The sequence below is a fragment of the Saimiri boliviensis genome, chromosome 10, assembly GCF_048565385.1.
Source record: "Saimiri boliviensis isolate mSaiBol1 chromosome 10, mSaiBol1.pri, whole genome shotgun sequence".
NCBI lineage: Eukaryota > Metazoa > Chordata > Mammalia > Primates > Cebidae > Saimiri > Saimiri boliviensis.
This window is the reverse complement of record NC_133458.1, coordinates 67,031,136-67,052,544: the sequence shown is the minus strand read 5'-3', so window position 1 is coordinate 67,052,544 and position 21,409 is coordinate 67,031,136. Positions and strand designations below refer to the sequence as shown.

Genomic DNA, 21,409 nt, shown 5'->3' with positions numbered 1-21,409 from the left:
CCTCATGAAAATTCATCCTGTAGGTTAGGCTCATCACTTTATTATTTTCTAACCCTTGATTCCATCACCGTTAAGTGTTAATTATACTTCCCAGCTACGACACACACACAAATAGGCCCAGAATATCATCACCACTAACCAAGTCATTAATAAAAATATCAAATAGAACACGGACAAGGACAATGCCCTCTAGCACACCCCGATAGACTTTTCTCCATGATGATGTCAATTCATTGATCCATAGGCTTTGTATAAAGTGGTTCAATCAGAGATAAAACCGGAAAAAAAATAATGATCTTCTAACAACTAGATTTTATTCATATTCTTATTTTAAATATTTGATAAAAGTCCTTGTCACAAGTTTGCTGAAATCAGGAAATAACAAAGAGAATGAAGATTATTAGACCCTAATGTCAAAAAAAATTATTTTAAAATTCACCAATGTTCTATATTAAGCTTATATTTCTATAGATTCAGAGTTGTTCCCCATAACCCTTTAAAAACCAGCATGATTTTTGTCCATCTGCATTCCTGATGATTTCCCAAAGATTACAAACAATGATTCCATGAGCATGCCACCTGCCAATTCTTTTCGATTTCTAGATTTTCCTTATCTGAAACTAGATAATAAATCTAGTTTATGTGGATGTTTATGAGGTGTCTTTTTCTCACTGGGGCACGGGGGAAGAGCAGCAAAAAAGGGAAGCATGCCCTGTATCTGGGTGTATTCCTTATGTGGGGAAAATCTGTGATTTTATGCATTTTTAAAAACTTTTATTTCAAGCTCAGGATACTTGTGCAAGTTTGTTATACAGGTAAGCTCGCATAATGGGAGTTTTCTATACAAATTATTTCATCACCCAGGCATTAAGCCTAATATCCATTAGTTATTTTTCCTAATTCTCTCTCTCCTCCCAGCCTCCACCCTTAGGGACACACCAGTGTGTGTTGTTTCCCTCTATGTATCCATGTGTTCTCATCATTTAGCTCCCACTTATAAGTAAGAACACGCAGTATTTGGTTTTCTATTCCTGTGTTAGTTTGCTAAGGATAATGGCCTCCAGCTCCATCTATGCTTCTGCAAAGGAGGTGATCTCATTCTTTGATGATTGGATAGTGTTCCATGGTGTATATGTATCACATTTTCTTTCTCCAGTCAATGGTATTTTATGAATCTTGACAGGAAACAGGACCCACCTGCCATTAAAAAAGCCAAAATGCTTGACACTTTCTCATGGGCCAGTGCAGTCAAAACATGGGCTTCAAACTTCATGTCAGCCAACACACACAACCAATCCTGGCTTAGAATTAGGAGCTAACAGTCCAAAGAAGCAATGATGATGTAGAATGTTGCCATTGTGACAACATTGGCAAAGATAGCAAGGCCAAAAAAACAAAAGACAATGTATGGTGCCAACGCTCATGGTGCCAGCAGGGTGCTTAGTGGACAGTGCCATGGCATGATTTCGGCTCTGGTCAGGGTATCAAGTCTCCTATTGCTCCTTCCCACTCTTAAAGTCTTCCTAATAGGTCTGTCAGCCACACTATGTATATCCAGAATCCAACCATTTCTCTTCATCTCTTCTGCAGACATCATCTCATGGTTAGACTTTATTGCAATAGCCTCCTGACTGGTCTCTCTGATTCAGAACTTGCCCACCCTTGGTCCATTCTTAAGAAAGCAGCCAGAGATATCCAATTAAACTATAAGTCAGATCAAATCATTTCTCTGCTCAACACCCTTTGGAGACTTCTCATCTCATTCTGAGTCAAAACCAAACTCAGTCAAACCTTTCGAAGGCCAACACAATCTAAATGCCACTGCATCTCAAACCTTGTCTCCTCCTATTGTCATCCTCGCTCCCTTCAAGCCACAGCCCTGCTGTTCCTCCGACAAGCTTTCTGCATAGAATGTTCTTCCTCTAAAAATATGTGCATCTCCCTCTTTCACCTCCTTCAGAATTTTAACTAAACACTTCTCAGCAAGCCCCTCCCATCACCCTCAACTAAAGTTGCATGTGTGCACACATATGCACATACATCTATCTCAGAGGAAAGCAGAAAAATGTTCAATTGCTCAAGGACTGTTTAATCTGGAAAGCAAAATACTGATAGAGAGCTACAGTTTTTCAAAAACAGATGTGGCACACAATCATGCAAATCACAGCATTCTCCATAGATTTAAAAATCAAAATGTATGAGGCAGAGAAATCAAATAATTAAGTAAATTGTGTAGCAAGTTGAAAAGACAGAATGTAATTTTCAGCTTCCTGTCCCATCTTCTAACATCATACATACCTTAGATCATCATATAAAATTCTAGGAAGGCAGTTAACACAGGTAAGTTGTAGGTTAAAATGGAATAACTGGCATCTATAGGCACAGAAGACTTCAGCTAAAGTAATATATTTACCATTTTAACTTGGCTAAATAATTTCAATCTGCTTTGAATCCTCTAAGCATTATTTTTCCTCATCAATAAAACACTGCATAAACATAACATGTCACCTACATCTCAAAGGGCTGAGGGTAGCATCCAATAAAATAACATCTATGAGAGTGCTTTGTAGAATACACAACACTATAAAATTATTTTATGGGCTTTATGATTTCTATTGATATAGTTTTGTTTCCATGTGAAATACAAGATTTTTGTTTTATATAATGTTATAAATTTTAGTAACTTAGGTTAGACAATTTTGCTAGTTTATAGTACAATAGGAAAAAATAATTATCCTAAGAATATCATGATTAGCTTTGAGTTTGTTGCTTTTTCTTTGTTTCACAGCTTTATTGAGGTATGATTGATATTCAAATGACTGTATATACTTAATGTCTACCATCTGAGGAGTTTGGACATATGTATGCACCCACAGTACCATCATCATGATAAAGGCAATCGAGGTAATAAACATATCCATTACTCTACAGGTTTCCTTGTGTCACTTTGCCTTTATAATATATATAGTTTGTTTTTTAGAGACAAGGTCTTGCTCTATCATCCAGAGTCGAGTCTAGTGGTACAATTATAGCTCATTACAGTCTTGTACTCTTGGGCTCAAGCATCCTTCCAGCTCAGCCTCCAGAGCAGCCAGGACTGTAGGCACACACCACCAACATGGCTAATTTTTTTTTTAATCTTCTGTAGAGATAAGGTCTCACTATGTTACCCAGGCTGGTCACAAATTCCTGGCCTCAAGCAATCCTCCCACCTCGGCCTTTCAAAGTGCTGGAATTACAGGCTTGAGCCACTGTATCCAACCTTGCTTTTACATTTCTGATGGCAAGACTACTTAACATAAAATCTACTATCTTACCAAAATTTTAAGTGCACAATATCATGTTGTTAACCATATGCACTATGGTGTGTGGTAGTTCTCTGGAACTTATCCATCTTATACAACTGAAACTTTATATCATCCATCCTTGTATCCCGGGGGGGGGGGGAGGGAACTGAAACTTTACATACACTGAACAACTTCCTATTTTCCCCTCCTCCTCATTCTCTGGTAATCACAATTCTATTTTGCTTTCTACTTGTACGTAATTATTAAATATGTAATAAAAAATGCTGCTATGCATGCTTTGCTCTTACATAACTTAAAACAGCAGAGTTATTAGCTTAATGGCAATATATATTTACATAGTCACGTTTACTATTAGTATTCTTATTTCCACTTACGGGATCTGTTTTTTAAATTTTTCAGCATGGTGCTAAATAGAATAATGTGGCACTTATTTGTATTTGGCAAAAAATATAAATAAAAACTAAATTGCTTAACTTTCTGTTTAAGTAGAAGAAAAGTTTGTTAGAATTTTCACAACGAAACATATTCTGGAGTCAATGATTCTGAACTATATTTTCTATCTTTCTTATCCAAGTCTTAATCTTGTATGGGAAAAAGATAGCTATAATAATATTTTAGACCATTATAAACAAGATTCCTTTCAAGCTAATGGAGCCAATCCTTGGTTTAAAGAGTTCCTTCATATTTGACTACCACAGGAGGAAGGTAGTACTCAAAACCATGCATCAGAGGGGCCCACATGTTACCCAGTAGCAACATGAGCAACTTAGGAGCATATTTCCTAAGGGTTTCCCAAGCTTGCAGCTTCCAGACTGTAGTATCTACACACTTTGAACGTGTGTAAGAATCTAAATTACAGAACACGTTACGTCTGTAAAGTTTTCCATATTACTTAAGAGAAAACCTATACCAACAACATCCTATTGTTATTTATTTACTTATTTATTTTGAGACGGAATTTCGCTTTTGTTACCCAGGCTGGAGTGCAATGGCACAATCTCGGCTCACCACAACCTCCGCCTCCTGGGTTCAAGCAATTCTCCTGCCTCAGCCTCCTGAGTATTTGGGATTACAGGCACGCGCCACCATGCCCAGCTAATTTTTTGTATTTTTAGTAGAGACAGGGTTTCACCATGTTGACCAGGATGGTCTCGATCTCTTGACCTCGTGATCCACCCGCCTCGGCCTCCCAAAGTGCTGGGATTACAGGCATGAGCCACCACGCCCAACCCCTTTTATTAGTTTCTTTATCAATGCTACTGATTTTGGTGCATAAGCTACTTTCCTTCCTTTTAATTTAGTCATCTAATTTGAGGGAGAGAATTAAGTACATTTTTGAAATCTCTTTTCTACAAAACATTACAAAAGTATAGTAAGGAAAATCTAGATTTAATTGAAATATGTAAACTAGACATACTTAAAAATATATATCAAAAGTTCCAAGTCTAAATCAGCTCAAATACATTATTAACTCCAAAAATCATGGATTAAACAAAAGAAATTATGTTTGCATTGATGTGTGAATCTGCATCCATTCTTGGTACCATGTAATATATGCAACTGCTCAGCTCTAGCTGTCCTTGCAGTCACATTACCATATTATTCAAATATATCTATCATTTATATGTAAATAGACAATATAAATGGCTTCTTCATAAGACAACAATTTTCAAATGACAGACACAGGCAGACATTAGCAGAATAAAAATGTTGCAAATATTCATTCTTTTATTTTTTTAAGGAAAAATGGAAAGTACTTCAAATTTTTAAAAATAGTAGTATGGTAATTACAAAATGGGATCCTAATACACTGAAAATAGCAACAGCTATTCTTCTCAATAAATGTCTGCACCAATGTCATTTGTGTCTTATAAATTACATGTTCTTAGATCCATCTGTGAAAATTGGGATGTTAATTATCACGGTTACATTTCACGATTCCACAGTTAAATGCTGAAGTGGTGCTACAAAAATACCATATGTTTTTCTAAGAGAAATGGAGAAAGATTAATTATGAGTTCAAGTCCAAGTCTTCTAGCAGTAATACTCTCACACAATAAGATCGTTACATTGTGTGCTATGCAATTGGAAGTTTTAATTAATAGCTGAAATACCAACTGAGGGGAAAAACTTTGAAGTCTAAATTTTAAGTATCAGGCTTTCCTACACACACACACACACACACACAAATCTTAATAAGCATGCTTTTGAGAAACCAAGTTACCAGTCCAAAACTAAAAAACCAATCTTATTGCCTATGAGCTTTCTTTGATAATGATCACCATCAGTCTGTTTTAGTCCAAAATTAAAAAAAATTCTGATTGCCTATGAGCTTTCCTTGATAAAGATCACCATCAGGCTGTTTAACTCTATGTAATAAACTCAAAAATTACCATGTAACCTAGTAACAAACAGGATAAATAGATAATGTATTTGATAAAAATTCAACTTAACATTTTTCTGGGTTTTTCTTTTAAGATACTATCATTCAACAATCTCTTATGGGGCACTATTTTACACAAAATTACAAGTCTCATGTATTCAGATAAAATACTAACTTCACTACAGCAATCTAAAAACAAAACTTTATGCTAACACTATAAGAATTTCATTCATATTTCAAATGTCTAAGTTTAAAAGTCTTATTTTACTTACCACGTATTCAAACACAAGTGTCAGCGTCTCCTTTGTATGGATGATGTCATGAAGTAGCACTATGTTAGCATGTTTTAGTCCTTTTAACAGAGAAGCTGTAAAAGTGGACAGAGAGACAATTTATCATGGATAACAACTAATACGTATCATTACAATTTTGGCACATTTTCATGTAACATATATCTATTTTCACATGTTCCAAGTCAATAACAATTCAAAATGAAAGGTAGAAAAACAAACTTTTTTTTTTTTTTTGAGATGGGGTCTTACTATATCAAACCCCTGGGTTCAAGTGATGTTTTTTCACCTGGAATTACAGGTTTATCACACAGTACCTAGCCAGAAAAACAAGGTTTTCATTTATATAAAACTTCCTTCAGTTATTTTACCTGTCGTTTGTTATTAATCTCTAGTTAGGTTTCATTATGGTCAGGTATGATTTCAATTCCTTAAATTTATAAAGTTTATTATCTAGAATATGGTTTAACTTGGTATGCATTTCATATGTATGGAATCTGTATTCTGCTGATATTGGGCGGAGCTCTATAAATGTCTATTTGATCCTATTATTTAACAATATCACTGAGTTCTATTAATATATCCTTACTAATTTTCTGAATAGTGGTTCCATCAACTACTGTGTGAGGCACACTGGCATCCCCAACTGTAATGATGGATTTGTCAATTACTCATTTGAATTCTGCCTGTTTCTGCTTTTTGTATTATGAAGCTTAGTGGTTCACTGAATACTTGTTTAGGATTGCTGTGTCTTCTTCGTGAATTGACCATTTTATCAATATGTAATGTCCTCTTTACTCCTGGTAAATCCTTCCCTTCCTCCCTCCCTCCCTTTTTCCTTCCTTTCTTCCTTCCTTCCATCCATCCATTCATGAGACAAAGTCTTGCTCTGTCACCCAGGCTAGAGTACAGTGGCGTGATCTCAGCTCACTGCAACCTTTGCCTCCCGGGTTCAAGAAATTCTCCTGCCTCATCCTCTTGAGTAGCTGGGATTATAGGTACCTGCCACCATGCCCAACTAATATTTGTATTTTTAGTAGAGACAGGGTTTTACCATCTTGGCCAGGCTGGTCTCAAACTCCTAACCTCGTGATCCACCCACCTTGGCCTCCCGAAGTGCTGGGATTACAGGTGACAGCCACCATGCCTGGCTTACTCCTGGTAAATTTGTTTGCTCTGAAGTCCTCTTTGTATAGCCATCCACCATTCTCTTGATTAGCATTTACCTGGTGTATATTTTCCCATACTTTTTTTTTTCAGTCCTACTGATATCATACAGTTGAAGTTTCTTGTAGACAATATATGGTTTGGTCATATTTTTAATGCATTTTGCTAATCTCTGACTTTTCATTTTGATGTTTAGGTCATCTAGTTGATGACACTGGTGACCCTCAGCAGGTCCTTGATCTCTTGGCAAATAATAATATGCAAGATCATATCTTTAAAAAGACATTTACAACACCAAGAGTGAACTTTCATGTAAACAGTAAAATCTGGGTGATAATTTTTGATGTGTTAATAAGTTCATTAACTGAAACACGTGTATCACTCTGGTTGGGGATTCTGATAGCTGGGGAGGCTGTGCCTATGTGGAGAATGGAATATATGAGGAAATTCTCTGTACTTTCCAATCAATTTTGCCATAAACCTAAAACTGCTCTAAAATGTAAAGTCTGTTAAAAAACTAAAATTAAGAGATTTACCCTTATTTCAACATATTAAGATATTTTAATTATTTAATATTTCACCCAAATAAAATAATATTTTAGATACACAATTACCATGCAAATCAGTATGCACTGGACAGTCATCAGAGAAGGCAAAAATAAAGTACTTAGGGCTTAGTAGTACACTAAGTTCCAATATTACTTCATCGAATGTGAGCTTGTGTTACCAGAGCTCACATTGTTATTGCTATGAATTTCCATTGTCTTCTCCAAGCAAACCTGTTTCATAACAATATACTAAATCTTAATCCCAAGATTAAACTTTTATAAACACATATTGGTCAAAAGACGGCCATTAAGTCTAACAACTGATCAGTACAGAAGATAATAAGAAGTGTGTTCCCCGGAAATCATAACAAACAGTCTCTCAGACCACAGTGCAATCGAGTTAGAACTCAGAATGCAGAAACTAACTCAGAACCGCACAGCTTCATGGAAACTGAACAACTTGCTCTTGAATGTTGACTAGATAAACAATGAAATGAAGGCAGAAATAAAGATGTTCTTCGAAACCAATGAAACCAGAATCTCTGGGATGCATTTAAAGTAGTCTCTAGAGGAAAATATATAGCAATGAGTGCCCACATGAGAAGAAAGGAGAAATCTAAAATTGACACCCTATCATCAAAATTGAAAGAGCTAGAGGAGCAAGATCAAAAAAACTCAAAACCTAGCAGAAGACAGGAAATAACTAAGATCAGAGCAGAACTGAAGGAAACAGACACACAAAAAATTCTTCAAAAAATCAATAAATCGGCCAGGCGCAGTGGCTCAAGCCTGTAATCCCAGCACTTTGGGGGGCCGAGGCGGGTGGATCACGAGGTCAAGAGATCGAGACCATCCTGGTCAACATGGTGAAACCCCGTCTCTACTAAAAATACAAAAAATCAGCTGGGTATGGTGGTGCATGCCTGTAATCCCAGCTACTCAGGAGGCTGAGGCAGGAGAATTGCCTGAACCCAGGAGGTGGAGATTGCGGTGAGCCGAGATCGCACCATTGCACTCCAGCCTGGGTAACAAGAGCGAAACTCCGTCTCAAAAAAAAAAAAAAAAAAATCAATAAATCCAGGAGCTGGTTTTTCGAAAAGATCAACAAAATAGACAGACCACTAGCCAGATTAATAAAAAAGAAAAGAGAGAATAACCAAATTGATGCAATAAAAAACGATAAAGGGGATATCACCACAGATTCCACAGAAATCCAAACCATCATCAGAGATTATTATAAACAACTCTATACACATAAACTAGTAAACCTGGAAGAAATGGATAAATTCCTGGACACCTGCATCCTCCCAAGCCTAAACTCTGAAGAAGCCGAAACCCTGAATAGACCAATAACAAGGTCTGAAGTCCAGGCAGCAATTAAGAGCCCACCACCCCAAAAAAGCCCAGGTCCAGATGGGTTCACAGTCGAATTCTACCAGACATACAAAGAGGAACTGGTACCATTCCTTCTGAAACTACTCCAGACAATCCAAAAAAAAGGGAATCCTTCCCAAATCATTTTATGAGACAAACATCATCCTGATACCAAAACACGGCAGAGATTCAACAAGAAAAGAAAATTTCAGGCCAATATCCATGATGAACATAGATGCAAAAATCTTCAATAAAATACTGGCAAGCTGATTGCAACAGCATATCAAAAAGCTCATCCACCATGATCAAGTAGGATTCACCCCAGGGATGCAAGGCTGGTTCAACATACGCAACTCCATAAACATAATTCACCACATAAACAGAACCAAAGACAAAAACCACATGATTATCTCGATTGATGCAGAGAAGGCCTTTGACAAAATTCAACAGCTCTTTATGCTAAAAACCCTCAATAAACTAGGTATTGACGGAACGTATCTCAAAATAATAAAAGTTATTTATGACAAACCAACAGCCAATATCATACTGAATGGGCAAAAACTGGAAGCATTCCCTTTGAAATCTGGCACTAGACAAGGATGCCCTCTCTCACCACTCCTATTCAATATAGTACTGGAAGTTCCAGCCAGAGCAATCAGGCAAGAAAAAGAAACAAAGGGTATTCAAATAGGAAAGGAGGAAATCAAATTGTCTCTGTTTGCAGATGACATGATTGTGTATCTAGAAGACCTCATCGTCTCAGCCCAAAATCTCCTGAAACTGACAAACAACGTCAGCAAAGTCTCAGGATACAAAATCAATGTGCAAAAATCACAAGCATTCCTATACACCAGTAACAGACTTAAAGAAGGCCAAATCAAGAATGAACTGCCATTTGCAATTGCTATGAAGAGAATAAAATACCTAGGAATACAACTAACAAGGAACGTAAAGGACCTCTTCAAGGAGAACTACAAGCCACTGCTCAACAAAATAAGAGAGGACACAAACAGATGGAGAAACATTCCATGTTCATGGTTAGGAAGAATCAACATCGTGAAAATGGCCATACTGCCCAAAGTAATTTACAAATTCAATGCTATTCCCATCAAGCTACCAATGACCTTCTTCACAAAACTGTCAAAAAACACCTTAAACTTCCTATGGAACCAAAAGAGAGCCCGCATAGCCAAGTCAATTCTAAGCAAAAAGAACAAAGCAGGAGGCATCACACTACCGCACTTCAAAGTATACTACAAGGCACAGTAATCAAAACAGCATGGTACTGGTACCAAAACAGAGATATAGACCAATGGAACAAAACAGAGGCCTCAGAGGAAATACAACATATCTACAACCATCCGATCTTCGACAAACCTGACAAAAACAAGCAATGGGGAAAGGATTCTCTGTTTAATAAATGGTGTTGGCAAAACTGGCTAGCCATGTGCAGAAAGCAGAAACTGGACACCTTCCTGACACCTTATACCAAAATTAACTCCAGATGGATTAAAGACTTAAACATCAGACCTAACACCATAAAAACCCTAGAAGAAAATCTAGGCAAAACCATTCAGGACATAGGCATAGGCAAGGACTTCATGACCAATATGCCAAAAGCAATGGCAACAAAAGCCAAAATAGACAAATGGGACCTAATCAAACTCCATAGCTTCTGCACAGCAAAAGAAACAGTCAGTAGAGTGAATCAGCAACCAACAGAATAGGAAAAAATTTTTGCAGTCTACCCATCTGACAAGGGGTTGATATCCAGAATTTACAAAGAACTAAAACAGATCTAGAAGAAAAAAACAAACAAGCCCATTCAAAAATGGGCGAAGGATATGAACAGACACTTTACAAAAGAAGACATACAGGAGGCCAACAAACATATGAAAAAATGCTCATCATCACTGGTCATTAGAGAAATGCAAATCAAAACCACATTGAGATACCATCTCACACCAGTTAGAATGGCAATCATTAAAAAAATCTGGAGATGACAGATGCTGGAGAGGATGTGGAGAAATAGGAACACTTTTACACTGTTGGTAGGAATGTAAATTAATTCAACCATTGTGGAAGACAGTGTGGCGATTCCTCAAGGACCTAAAAATAGAAATCTCATTTGACCCAGCAATCCCATTACTGGGTATATATCCAAAGGATTATAAATCATTCTACTATAAGGACACATGCACACGAATGTTCATTGCAGCACTGTTTACAATAGCAAAGACCTGGAACCAACCCAAATGCCCATCGATGATAGACTGGATAGGGAAAATGTGGTACATATACACCATGGAATATTACGCAGCCATCAAAAACGATGAGTTTGCGTCCTTTGTAGGGACATGGATGAACCTGGAAACCATCATTCTCAGCAAACTGACACAAGAGCAGAAAATCAAACACCACATGTTCTCACTCATAGGCGGGTGTTGAACAATGAGAACACATGAACACAGGGAGGGGAGCACTACACACTGGGGTCAGTTGGGGGAAAATGGGGGAGGGACGGGGGTGGGGAGGTGGGAAGAGATAGCATGGGGAGAAATGACAGATACAGGTGAGGGGAAGGAAGGCAGCAAACGACACTGCCATGTGTGTACCTATGCAACAATCTTGCATGTTCTTCACATGTACCCCCAAACCTAAAATGCAATAAAAAAAAAAAAAAGAAGTGTGTTCCCTCTGGAACTGAATCTAGAACATCAACGTATATTCCCAGGCAAGAGAAGTAGATACTAACAATTGTAGAGAGGACTTATCTTCTGTCCCACATGCATCTGCCAAGGGAAACTTAGTTTTGCACACTAATAATCTTATTGTAAAAATATCTACAGGTTTATTTTATCTCAGCTTTATAAACCAGCACTCAAGTGAAAAAGTAATTACAATAACACAGTAAAATCACAGCATGTGAACTTTGAAGAAACAATCACTACAGATTTACCATAGAGTTTAGTTTTGTTAATTCTAATAATTTACGATATTCCTTCTTTTAATTATTCAACTAGCCCAGTAGCCTTAAGCAATTAAAACTTTATTAAGTAGCTAGCTTTCAGATGTTAATCTGGGGATCACATTGGCTCATTTTAAAAGGGCTTTTCAACCAGTCTTCTGAGGTGCACACATCCTCAGAGATCCATTATTTCAAACCACAGCAGGGTATTTTTAAATGATGGCAAGGTAAGGTACATAACACCTAGCCAGCACAGGAACTTTTCAGATCAAATGAATTAAGGAACCCTGAATATCATGTTGTAAGAAAGGCACATGGCTTTGTGAAACAAATTTTAGAAACATATTATTGAACATTATTTGCAATCTTGTCCGATTCCACTTTTCAAGTTAATACCTCAGGTTGTCAAATTCAGAGATGATTCATCCTTATTGGCAATAGCTCCATGAAGGTATTACAGCTTCCACTTCAGTGAAAATCTCATACCCTGAGGACACTTTGACACAGGATTTTTTTAAACCATTTTCCCCCAATTACTGCCTTTCTTCTCTTACCACTTACACCTAAATTGTTTCTCATTTCTCAAAGTAATATCTTCATACCTATCATTTCCTACTGTGTTTGTCCCACAATTTCTGTAAAATCAAATTCCTGCCAACGTTCATCTTGGGAAGAAAATATTTTTTCCTGATAGTGACTAATATTATAGAAAAGTGTCATGTCATTTTTTATATTATATTTTTGACCACTTCTACATGAAACCTCAAAGCCTCCACATTACATCCTAATAAATCTCAATAATTATGACAGATTTTAAATTTCAGATAATATTTATATAAACTTCTAAAACACACTATCAGTTAAATAAATACCAATATCTGAATTTGAAACAAGGCCTCTTGCTTTTGAGATTAACATAATGAATGCGTACTTGGAAAAGGACAGAGCCACTAATTTCAAAGCTGATGGCAGTAAAAATGGCATTAATGGACAGAAAACAGCCTACGATATCTATCAACATCACAGTAGGCGACAGACATGACTAACTTTGAGTCTGCCAAAGGCAGCAGCCACTGGTCCCAGCAAGGTGCCAGATACTACAGTTAGCAAGGCAAGAGAGTCTCCTAGCTGCCAAGTCAGTCCAGAGATTGACACCTGCAAGTTCTCGAGCCAGGGTGTCTCCCTCATCAAGACAAACACTGTCAAAATCATACTCCATGTAATCCTAACAATTTCATAAATATATAATATGTTATTTTTGTCACTGTTTACATACAAAACTCCTATAACGTTAGCATTAGTAATTCCAGCATCCTTGGTTTCTTCATAAATTTTAAGTAAACATACGGCAATGTTTTAAATTTATTTCACCAGAGAGGTTTGAAAAGGTACAATTGCACATGATGCAAAAGACTTGCAATTAACAGTTAAGGGTGAAAATTATAACAATAATTTGGGAGCTGTGACATAAAAATCACACAAAAATATAAAAACGCTTGCTCATAGAGGTAGTTGTGCTCTGACAAAGTCCCAGTAGGACAGAAGGATGCAGGGAGCCTTCCCTTAGGTTGGCACAAGGATTCACATTAAGCAGCCATATTCAAACCTTGGTCTCCCACTTTGAGAACATCTTAATTTTTCATTCCAACTTGGAAGAGATGAATTTCATCTAAACTCTAATCCCATCATGTTTAAAATAAATTTTGAGATAATATGGAAAATTGGAGTAAGTTCATTTAATTAGATACCCACTGTAGTGGTGGTTTTTTTGTTTTTTGGGGTTTTTTGTTTACATTTTTCCGTTAATGTTAATAAAGGAGAAAAAACATTTAATATTTGAGATAATTTTCTAGGTTATTATTTGACGTCCTACTAGAAAAAAAAAGAGATTACAATGACACAAAGCACATCCTCCATCACTTCGCCTTTAGCCTCTGGGAGGAAAAAAGGACATTCACAGGCTCCTTTCATCTTACGTGTTCTTTCTCAGCAGAGTGGAGTGGAAGGATTGCTGCCTGACTTTTCCAGAATTACTACCCATAAAATCCAAGGAGCCAACTGTATCTCAAGCCACAACCACAACAAACATCAACTTTTTCTTCAAGCCCACAGTTTGATAGCAGTAAGGCTGTTGAAATTCACTTTTACTACACATAGTAAAACTACTTTTAACTGCAAAGTTCTATCTCATTTACTTGCTAGTGGAGTCTGAATATTTTCATAGCTAAAATATTCTGAGGGGAAATCTGAAGGGGGGACTAAAAAAATGCATGCACAGAAGAGACGGGATTGTTTGTTTAACAGTGCCTGTGATGAGGACACAGTCTAGCAGAGAAAGAACATGTGTGTACGCTGAGGACTGATATGTAGCTCAGGGTTAGTGCACTAATGGTTCCATAATGCATCCTGCCTGTTTGGCTTAAACCCTGGGAAAGCAATGATAAACACTGTGGCTGTGATTAATCTGGACTTTCTCCTTAGTGATATCTAATACAATAAACATGCCACATGGAACCATAAACTAATAAATGAAAAAATAAAGAAATGGGGCCAAAAAATAGAATTAAATGTTTGACCCCATATTTGCTTTTTATTCTTTATACATAGTCAACTGTGGCTTATGGAGGAAAGAGGTCATAGCTAACCCAATACCCATAAGGTTAAAATAAATGTGGTGCCATGTAATCTTAATTTAGCTAAAATCACATTCAGGATTTAGAGACATGTTATTTGTTTGCCAGATGTCATCCAAAATTGGAAAGGTAATACAACAGGTTAGGAATACTTTAAAAATATCATATCAGTTGTTTAATATCAATGAATAGGTGTACTGTTTTTATTACGGTTTTTCAGTTTGGATATGGGCAAAAATTCAATCCCACTACATATTTCTCCTGTTCTGCTTCTCTCTAATTTCCCCAACATCATAGAACTGAAGTGTAATGTTGGAAATGATAGCCTCAAACATTTCCCCTTTAGCATCAATACTTATTTATCCACCACCTGACTACTGGCAAAAAGCAGAGAGCTACAGGCTACTTCCATATAGCAACCTCACATGTCCACATCAGCTGCTTACTAAATTACTATAAAGAACACATACCTCGCCGGGCGCGGTGGCTCACGCCTGTAACCCCAGCACTTTGGGAGGCCGAGGCAGGTGGATCACGAGGTCAAGAGATCGAGACCATCCTGGTCAACATGGTGAAACCCCGTCTCTACTAAAAACACACACAAAAAAATCACCTGGGCATGGTGGTGTGTGCCTTTAATCCCAGCTACTCAGGAGGCTGAGGCAGGAGAATTGCCTGAACCCAGGAGGCGGAGGTTGCGGTGAGCCGAGATCGCGCCATTGCACTCCAGCCTGGGTAACAAGAGCGAAAATCCATCTCAAAAAAAAAAAAAAAAAAGAACACATACCTCTAATGGTACCTTGACCACAAGAAACTGCCAATATTTGACATTTTTAACCTACTGACAGCAACTGTAACATGTTTCAACCCAGTAGAATTTACCTACTTCAAAGCAATTTAAATTTTTTTCACAAAATTTAAATTATTTTTACCACCATTAATATACAAACCAGTTAATCTGCCAACAAATCACCACCAACTGATTGCATTTTTAAAAAGAAAGAATCTATTAATCAAATTATAGTTATAGCTGACAGGAGAGATACAGAAACAATTTAATTTTCTACATGTATCTTTCTGTATCATTTGAATTGCTTATGATAAAGATATATTGCTTTTATACTAAAAAGGAGGTATCTGGAAAAGTTTTTTTTTTATTACAAGCGGATTTGCTAAAGAGAACTGACTCAACACTTTCAAATAAAAAGCATACAGGTGTTTAACTATACAATATGTAACTACAGTACAGCAATGAATCATTGTAACTGCAGTAATATTCTTTACTCCTAAGCCCTCCTCACTTGGGTACTGGTGGAACTATGTATATTAAGGATCTCTTTTTGTATCCCGGTACACTGCAGACCCTGTGTCAGCCTATAATTTGCTCTCATATCACATATTAACCCAACTTGTTAAATCTGCTTCTTGTCGAAATAGTTACTTTCCTGCATTAAAATTAATTTACTTAGTGCAAAACATTCTCAATCTTACCATCTCCATTTACTGCTAGTTCAACTGTAAATGACCCTCCTCTGCTGTTCCATGCTCTGGATAATCTTGTTCCTATTTGTGATGGGAAAGATCCATACAAATGCAGGTACTACATAAATGCTAGACATGTGGTTCTTCTCAAATGCAAATACCTTGCTAGTAACTTCTGCAGAAAAGAAACTTACTTAGCAACAACAGTGGCAATTATGCTGTTTATAATCCAGGTACTGTCTTCAGGTGAAAAAGAGGCAATTTAGGGACTGAGGGTGTCTATAAGACCTAATAAAAGGTTTTCTGTTTATTTTTTAATCTTGCTCTGGCCATAAAAACTAGATTTAAAAGCTGTTAGGCAGTTTGCTTCATTTTAACTATTTTATACTTTACTACACGTGGGTTATATGTACAATTAACAAGAACACTACAAAGTATGTGATAAAAAAAAGATGTGTGGTTTTACACCAAGCCCCTTACGTTTTCTGGTTAAGAAGAATAACCATTCATATCATATTAGCTATTGCTATTTGACTAGGTTTGTATTTATGTATGTTTTTTTTATTTATTTATTTATTTATTTATTTATTTATTTATTTATTTAGAGCTAGGGTCTCACTCTATTGCCCAGGCTGGAGTGCAATGCCATAATCATAGCTCACTGCAGCCTCAACCTCCCAGGCTCAAGTGATCCTCCTCCCTAGCATCTGGGACCACAGGCACCCCTCACCACCCCTGGCTTTTTTTTTTAAGTTATTTGTAGAGATGAAGTCTTGCTATGTTGTTTAGGCTGGTCTCCAATTCCTGGGCTCAGTGATTCTTCCAACTTGGCTTTCCAAAGAGCTGAGATTACAGGCATGACACACTGTGCCTGACCTTGCTGTTTGAATAGATTTAAACCAACCTCTCTTTACATGTATGTATGTAAATAGCTATCGGTGTATTCTTTTACACGTAAAATTTATATATCTATATCTTTTACAGACAAGTTTAAAGTCAGAAAACGTCTCCTTTGCCACGGCTCCAAGTCCCAGCACCCAAAGTAACCTAAGACACTCAACTTTGTAAGACTGTAGTCAAGAGGTAAAGCACTGTCAGACTCCTCCACAAAACAAGGTAGTTCTGCAGCATATTCTTAATCAATTTAGACCCCACCTCCCTTTGTGGAGTAGACCTTTCAAGGACAGCTACAGTCCCAAGCCCAGCATGCAGTGCTTCTCAAAGTACAGCCCTCCAACCAACTACATCAAAGTCAACTGGTATGCCTGATATCGATGCAGATTCATGGAGTCCTATCACAAAGCTAACAAATATGAGTTTGTAAGGATGGAACCCATGAATCACTCAACACATGTTTACTTAACAACTATTACATGGCAATCACAAGGCACTGGAGATAAAACAGAGGAAACACAGACAAAAACTCTTATTCTCATGAAGCTTATATTGTATTTCAACCAAGCTGTCCATTCAATATTTATGCACTCTAAAGTTTAAAAATCATTGTGCTATGGCTCTGACAGAGGGAGAGGGATAGCATGTTTATGGTGTGTGTGTGTGTGTGTGTGTGTGCACGCACGTGTGTTTATGTATTTGGTTACACTTTAAACTACTTGTTGTTCTACAAGCAAATCAACAGAAACAGCTAAGTCACTCACTCAGTTCATTTATCTAGTGTCTATCTTTGTCTTTTCTTTCTTGCACTCTCTCTCACACAGATCTACTGAGGTAGATTCTACTGAAAGTTATAGTCTTCAGCAAGAACGCAAAGGAAATTCTTTATTCTGAAAATCTGATGGTATTTTGATGTATGCAGTTTTTTCCTGCTCAGTTGAAAAGCCCCCAAAATGTCAGCCAGCCAAGTTTTTCATTATTAACGAACTGTTGATAAGGTGATAATTATATGGCCTTTCCAATTCCACAACAATTCTAAAATCTGTGAAATAGTAAGATTTGCTGTAAATTGCTTCAGAACCTCTGCTTTGATAAACATATACAATCAGCAGGTCTGATCATAATGAAAAACAGATTATGAGCACAGAAGGAAGAGAAAGAAAAGATCATAAAAAATGAATACAGATTGGATTGGAGATGAATTAAAATTTCAAACATATCACTACTTCATTTGACTGAATAACAAAGTCAAAGCAAAAAACAAACAAAAAAACAAAACAAAACAAAAAAACTACAAAGTACAGCACAGTTCATTGGAAGGCCCACAGTCCCAGAGCCTGTGTTCCCCAAAGTATCAGTTCACCCTCAGGCAGTCCTCCTATGCCTGGACAAGCCTTAAAATCCTTCATGCTGACTCTACTGAGCAGTAGCCTTGTGGGCACCTAAGTTCATCTCATCCCTGAGGGAGCTCTGCCACTTACAGGAAGGTCACTAACACACTGAGTCCCAATTTACTCCTCTACCACCTGTGTCTGTCATCCTTGTCCGGGTCCAGTAATGCTCAGCTGCTAATAACAGTGCTTGACCATCACTCAAATGTTCAGAATTTTAAAGAGATATTTAATCTAAGAAAAGGAATTAAGGCCTTCCAACCATATGGTGGCAAAGACTGGGAAATCCCAGCCTCTGAGTGGGCTCATTTATTCCACTTTAACTATTTAATTTTCCTGCTTCACATTACTCCAGTTAATGCAGCATTTGAAAGAGGCTATTCTACATCTGGAAAATACATAAAAGCAAGAAAGAAAAACAAACATATCTATAAAGGGTGGAGTGACATATCACAAGTATTTAGAAGCTTGTGATGATAACAATAAAACTGTTTATGCAAAGTTACACATGGAAAAATGTTATTTAATAAGCTTGAGAATATTCTCCTTCCAACTTTTTCTGAAAATAAAGACATCATAAATCTCCTTGATACTAGAGAAACTACTTTAACACAAAAAATAATAATGTTAAAGGATTTGCCAGACACAGTGGCTCACACCTGTAATCCCAGCATTTTGAAAAGTGGAGGCGGAACAATCACTTGAGCTTAGGAGTTCAGGGCCAGCCTGGGCAACATAGCAAGACCCCATCTCTGTAACAAAAATTAGCTAGGCATGATGGCATGTGCCTGTAGTTCCAGCTACTTGGGAGGCTGAAGCAAGAAAATCACTTGAGCTCAGGAGTTTGAGGCTGCAGTGAGCTGTGATTATGCCACTACACTCCAGTCTGGGTGACAGAGTGAGATGACATCTCAAAAAAAAATGTATTAAAGTCTCCTATTTGGGGATAGAAAATGAAAGGTAATAAATAAATAAATAAGAAAGAATGGAGTTGCCTGTTTTTTCCATTAAAGTCAGTATCTACTTGTCTGAACCTGTCAACACCTTAGAAGTGCCAGATTTCATTCAACATATTCTATAAAAGTATGGTCTAGCATGTTAATTACATGACTAAAGAAAAAAATAAACAAGTTGCATGTTAGATATTTTGTTATCAAATTGACAAGGTAGGCCAGAGGTAATGGCTCACCCCTATGATCCCAGGGCTTTGGGAAGCCAAGGTGGGAAGATTACTTGAGGTGGAGCCAAGAATTTGAGATTACACTGTAACCATGATTGTGGGAAGTGTTACCTCAGGGTCACCACCTGAGACCTTGATTACATTGGGGCCACCACCTGAAAGGTTGATCACCACCTGCACAGGTCTGTCCTGCAGACCCTGACTTAACAACAGATGAATGAATACACTCACATGCACTAATTTGAGTGGGCTAGGAATGGTCATCAGCTGCTTTCAGAGGGTGACTGTAACCCACTGACCATAACTTCCTGTAACTTTCACATTTATTTAGAATAGATTTAATAACAGAGGTTCTAAGTCAACATGTTTGTGGATAATTAACACGGTCAAAAGAGTAGTTTTACGAATGATAAAAGCTTTAGGTTTCATGGTCCAGAGTAAACACCATTAACAGGTAATTCCTCTTTGACCTCCCCCTGAGATGACCATCAGCACAAACTTTACATGAACAAACAAATTAGAGTAGAGACAAAGGAATGTGGAGTAAACAGACTTAACTGGGGAAGCCTTTATTGTCCCTGTCTTTTCCCTATGCTAAGGTAATGAACTGGCTGCCTTCAGCCTGTCCCAATAAAACCTTTTGGCCTTCCAAAAGGTTTGAGACTATAATCAATAACTTTCCCTAATATTTCCCTAATATTTTGCCAGCCACCCCGAGTGAATCTAACATATGATCACACCACTGTACTCCAGCCTAGGCAAAAGAGGAAAACTCTGTCCCAAAAATAATAATAATAAATAAATGAACAAGGTCACTTTGAAGTGTCATGATAATTATTTATATGTGTGTGTGTGTATATATATACACACACACACATATATATACCAGGTATTCAAGAAAATGGCAAGAGGAAGAAAAACTGGTTTCTCTACTATGGCCTCAAAATTTCCAGAAATTTTGCATCTCTCTTTCCACTGCCAAACAGAGGAATTGGAGAAAAAGGTAATCTGATCATAAAAAACTAGTTAAGAAACTATTTGACTCCTGCACACTTTGGGTTACAAACAGTTGAGGGGACAATCTCTGCATGTACACTTGTGACTGGTATTGGCAATAGCTCCTGCTCATACAATCTGCCTCTTCATAAGAGACAGGCAGCTCCTGAGAGCTATGACAAACATCCACCCATTATTAGCATTATCATCTTCTCAAATGCATTCAACCTTCTATTGAACCATACTTCCCTTTCTAATAAGATTTCATCTTGTTTCATGTACATTACCCACACATATCCATACACACACACACACACACACACACACACACACACACACACACACAAAGGCACATAAAAGCTTACTGCACTGAATACATTTGTAATTTGGCTGATACACAGGGTGATTGATTCATCATGCACTACTGAAATAACCCTCATAGAACTGTAAAACTGAGTGTCACCTTCAAGAACATCTAATCCAACCCTTCATTTGACAATTGAAGACACTAAAAAATAAAAAGAATTTGGTCACAGGTCTCAAATTCTGGCCTCCTGACTCCTGATACAGTACAATTCTGTTTTCATAATCAAATAAGTATTTTCTGCTTTTCCTGAAGCTAAGAAAACTAAAAGGACATCAGATATATCCTGATTGTTGTGAAAACTGTTCACTTGCAGCATCACCACGGGGTCTAGAGAGGTTTAAGAAGACAGTAATAAGTAAAGAGAGAGCTTAAGGGGAAAATGCTGCTCAAATCAGCTTTTGAAAATTGTCTTTATCTAATCAAGTCAC

The 21,409-nt window shown here is 37.2% G+C and overlaps 1 protein-coding gene across 6 annotated transcripts in view; it reads right to left on the bottom strand.

Moving 5' to 3' along the window:
* Positions 1 to 21,409, bottom strand: part of CDK14 (cyclin dependent kinase 14) — a 689,971-nt gene that overhangs the window by 325,715 nt on the left and 342,847 nt on the right. For all 6 annotated transcript variants that reach the window (XM_074379395.1, XM_074379396.1, XM_010345161.3 and 3 more), the window contains one exon: positions 5,964 to 6,058. In XM_074379395.1, coding sequence (XP_074235496.1) covers positions 5,964 to 6,058 — 95 coding nt within the window. The remainder of the gene's footprint in view (positions 1 to 5,963; positions 6,059 to 21,409) is intronic.